At 57.0% G+C, this 3452-nt stretch overlaps 1 protein-coding gene across 1 annotated transcript; it reads left to right on the forward strand.

The window, feature by feature from the left end:
* Positions 1–867: 867 nt before the first annotated feature.
* LOC127061221 (uncharacterized) lies at positions 868–2589 on the forward strand (the record flags this gene model as incomplete). Its single annotated transcript, XM_050987826.1, has 3 exons — positions 868–933; positions 1505–1685; positions 2582–2589. Coding segments are annotated over 3 exons (255 nt in total), but the record flags the coding sequence as incomplete, so codon positions are not given.
* Positions 2590–3452: the final 863 nt, after the last annotated feature.

Consider the following 3452-nt stretch of genomic DNA (forward strand, 5'->3'; position numbering starts at 1 on the left):
GGAATGACTGGAGAAGCAGGATTTGTGGGGGGATCCAGGTGTGATTGGAAAAGCAGGGTCAGGATTCAGGGAATGGCTGGAAAAGTGAGATCAGGATTCAGAGCATGCTGGAAAAGCAGGATTTGTGTGGGGATCCAGGCAATGGCTGGAGAAGCAGGGTCAGGATTCAGGGAATGGCTGGCAAAGCAGGATTTGTGTGGGGATCCAGGTGTGATGGGAAAAACAGGGTTTGTGGGGATCCAGGGAATAGCTGGAAAAGCAGGATCAGGATCTAGGACTGACTGGAAAGTGGGATCAGGATCCAAGGAATGGCTGGAGAAGCAGGAATTGTGTGGGGATCCATGTTTAATTGGAGCAGCAGGATTCCAGTGGGGATCCAGGTGTGATTGGAAAAGCAGCCCGCTCCCGGCGGGAGCAGCACGAGCCGGGCCGGGGCAGTCCCGGGGCAGGGATGGGATTACCGGGAAAACAAAGGCGGCTTTCGGGCGGGCCCGGCGGGAGCCGCTGCCGGGATAAGTGGGATAAGTCTTTTCCCAGGCTCTTGGCGCTGGGACACGGCCGGAGTTGGGTTTCACCTTCCCCGCCTGCCCCCGCCCGCGGCCCGAGACGGAAAATCCAACCCGGCCTGGCCGTCTGTCCTGCTCTGTCCGTCTGTCCTGCTCTGTCCGTGTGTCCCGCTCTGTCCCGGCCTGTCCGTGTGTCCTGCTCTGTCCCAGTCTGTCCTGCTCTGTCCGTGTGTCCCGCTCTGTCCGTGTGTCCTGCTCTGTCCCGGCCTGTCCGTCTGTCCTGCTCTGTCCGTGTGTCCTGCTCTGTCCTGCTCTGTCCCTCTGTCCTGCTCTGTCCGTGTGTCCTGCTCTGTCCGTGTGTCCTGCTCTGTCCTGCTCTGTCCCACTCTGTCCCGCTCTGTCCCCCTCTCTCCGTGTGTCCTGCTCTGTCCCGCTCTGTCCATCTGTCCTGCTCTGTCCCACTCTGTCCATGTGTCCTGCTCTGTCCCACTCTGTCCCGCTCTGTCCATGTGTCCTGCTCTGTCCGTGGGTCCTGGTCTACCCCACTCTCTCCGTGTGTCCTGCTCTGTCCCACTCTGTCCATCTGTCCTGCTCTGTCCCGCCCTGTCCATGTGTCCTGGTCTGTCCCACTCTGTCCATGTGTCGTGGTCTGTCTCCCTCTGTCCATGTGTCCCGTTCTGTCTGTCTGTCCCGCTCTGTCCGTGTGTCCCGCTCTGTCCCCCTCTGTCCTGGTCTGTCCCACTCTGTCCATGTGTCGTGGTCTGTCTCCCTCTGTCCTGGTCCATCCCAGTCCCTCCCAGTCAGTCCCAATCCATCCCAATCTGTCCCAGTGTGTCCTGGTCCATCCCAGTCCCTCCCAGTCCACTCTAGTCTGTCCCAGTCAGTCCCAGTGTCCCAGTGCATCCCAGTCAGTCTCAGTCTGTCCCAGTGCATCCCAGTCTGTCCTGCTCTGTCCCAATCCCTCCCAGTCAGTCCCAGTCTATCCCAGTTCATCCTAGTGTGTCCCAGTGTCTCCCAGTCTGTCCCAGTGTGTTCCAGTCAGTCCCAGTGTGTCCCAATCAATCCCAGTCCCTCCCAGTCTGTCCCCATCTGTCCCAGTGCCTCCCAGTCTGTCTCAGCCTATGCCTGTCTGTCCTAGTCCCTCCCAGTCCATCCCAGTCCACTCTAGTCTGTCCCAGTGTGCCCCATCCTTCTTACTCCCTCCCAGTTCTGCCCAGTCCCTCCCAGTCTCTCCCCGCCTATCTCAGTCCCTCCCAGTCAGTCCCAGTTTGGTCCCAGTCCACTCCAGTCTGTCCCAGTTTATCCCCGTATATCTCAGTCCCTCCCAGTCAGTCCCAGTCCATCCCAGTCCACTCCAGTCTGTCCCAGTCCCTCCCGCTCTGTCCCCATCTGTCCCAGTCCCCCCCAGGCCATCCCAGTCTGTCCAAATTCCTCCCAGTCCCTCCCAGTTTCCCAGATTCCAAAAAATCCCTGCTTTTCTACGAAGTCCCCCTGCTGCTTTTCCATTAAAAACCCAAACAGGGCTGGAGCACTGTGGGAACAGCCCTGGAAAAGTTTGGGAGCTCTGGGAAGAGCCCTGGAGTGGTTTGGGAGCTTTGGGAATCACCTTGGAGTGCTTTGGGAGCATTCCTGGAAAGGTCTGGGAGCTGTGGAAAGAGCTGGAACAATTTGGGAGCTCTGGGAAGAGCCCTGGAATAGTTTGGGAACTTTGGGAATAACCCTGGAGTGGAGTAGGAACAGCCCTGGAGGGGTTTGAGAACAGCCTGGAAAGGTTTGGGAGCTTTGGGAAGAGCCCTGGAGTGGTTTGGGAACTTTGGGAATAACCCTGGAGTGGTTTGGGAACAGCCCTGGAAAGGTTTGGGAGCTGTGGAAAGAAAGCTGGAACAATTTGGGAGCTCTGGGAAGAGCCCTGGAGTGGTTTGGGAACATTCCTGGAAAAGTTTGGGAGCTCTGGGAGCAAGCCTGGAAAGGTTGGGGAGCTCTGGGAAAAGCCCTGGAGGAAATTTGGGAGGAGCCCTGGAGTGGTTTGGGAGTTTTCCAGCCCCAATCCCAGTTTCCTCCTCACTCAATCCCAGTTTCCTAGCCCCAATCCCAGTTTCCCAGCCCCAATCCCAGTTTCCCAGCCCCAATCCCAGTTTCCCAGCCCCAATCCCAGTTTCCCAGCCCCAATCCCAGTTTCCCAGCCCCAATCCCAGTTTCCCAGCCCCAATCCCAGCGGGAAGGGAAGAGTTAAGCAGCCCCAGAGCTTTTCCTGGATCAGGAGAGCAGCCAATCCAACATTCCAGCTGCTCCAGGAGCTGCTGGGAACACCAGGAATGCTGGAAGTCATCAGGAGGAAATCCAGAGCGAAGGGGACACGGAAACATGGACAGAGCCCCTGGCAGAGCAGGGAGCTGGGGACTGGGGGGATGGAAAATCTGGGATTTGGGATTTTAGGAATGGAAGCTTTGGGATTTGGGAATGGCAGCTCTGGGATTTGGGATTTGGGAATGGCAGAGCCAGGATTTGGGAATGGCAGAGCCAGGATTTGGGAATGGCAGCTCTGGGATTTGGGGAGTTGGGAATGGCAGCTTTGGAATTTGGGAATGGCAGCTCTGGGATTTTGGGATTTGGGAATGGCAGCTTTGGGATTTGGGATTTTAGGAATGGCAGCTTTGGAATTTGGGAATGGCAGCTCTGGGATTTGGGGAGTTGGGAATGGCAGCTTTGGGATTTGGGAATGGCAGCTCTGAGATTTGGGGAGTTGGGAATGGCAGAGCCAGGATTTGGGAATGGCAGCTCCAGGATTTGCGATTTGGGAATGGCAGCTCTGGGATTTGGGAATTTTGGGATTGGCAGCTCTGGGATTTGGGAATTTGGGGAGCTGGGAATGGCAGTTCTGGGATTTGGGATTGGCAGTTCTGGGATTTGGGATTGGCAGTTCTGGGATTTGGGATTGGCAGCTCT

The sequence above is a fragment of the Serinus canaria genome, unplaced genomic scaffold (genome assembly GCF_022539315.1).
Source record: "Serinus canaria isolate serCan28SL12 unplaced genomic scaffold, serCan2020 HiC_scaffold_276, whole genome shotgun sequence".
Classification (NCBI taxonomy): domain Eukaryota; kingdom Metazoa; phylum Chordata; class Aves; order Passeriformes; family Fringillidae; genus Serinus; species Serinus canaria.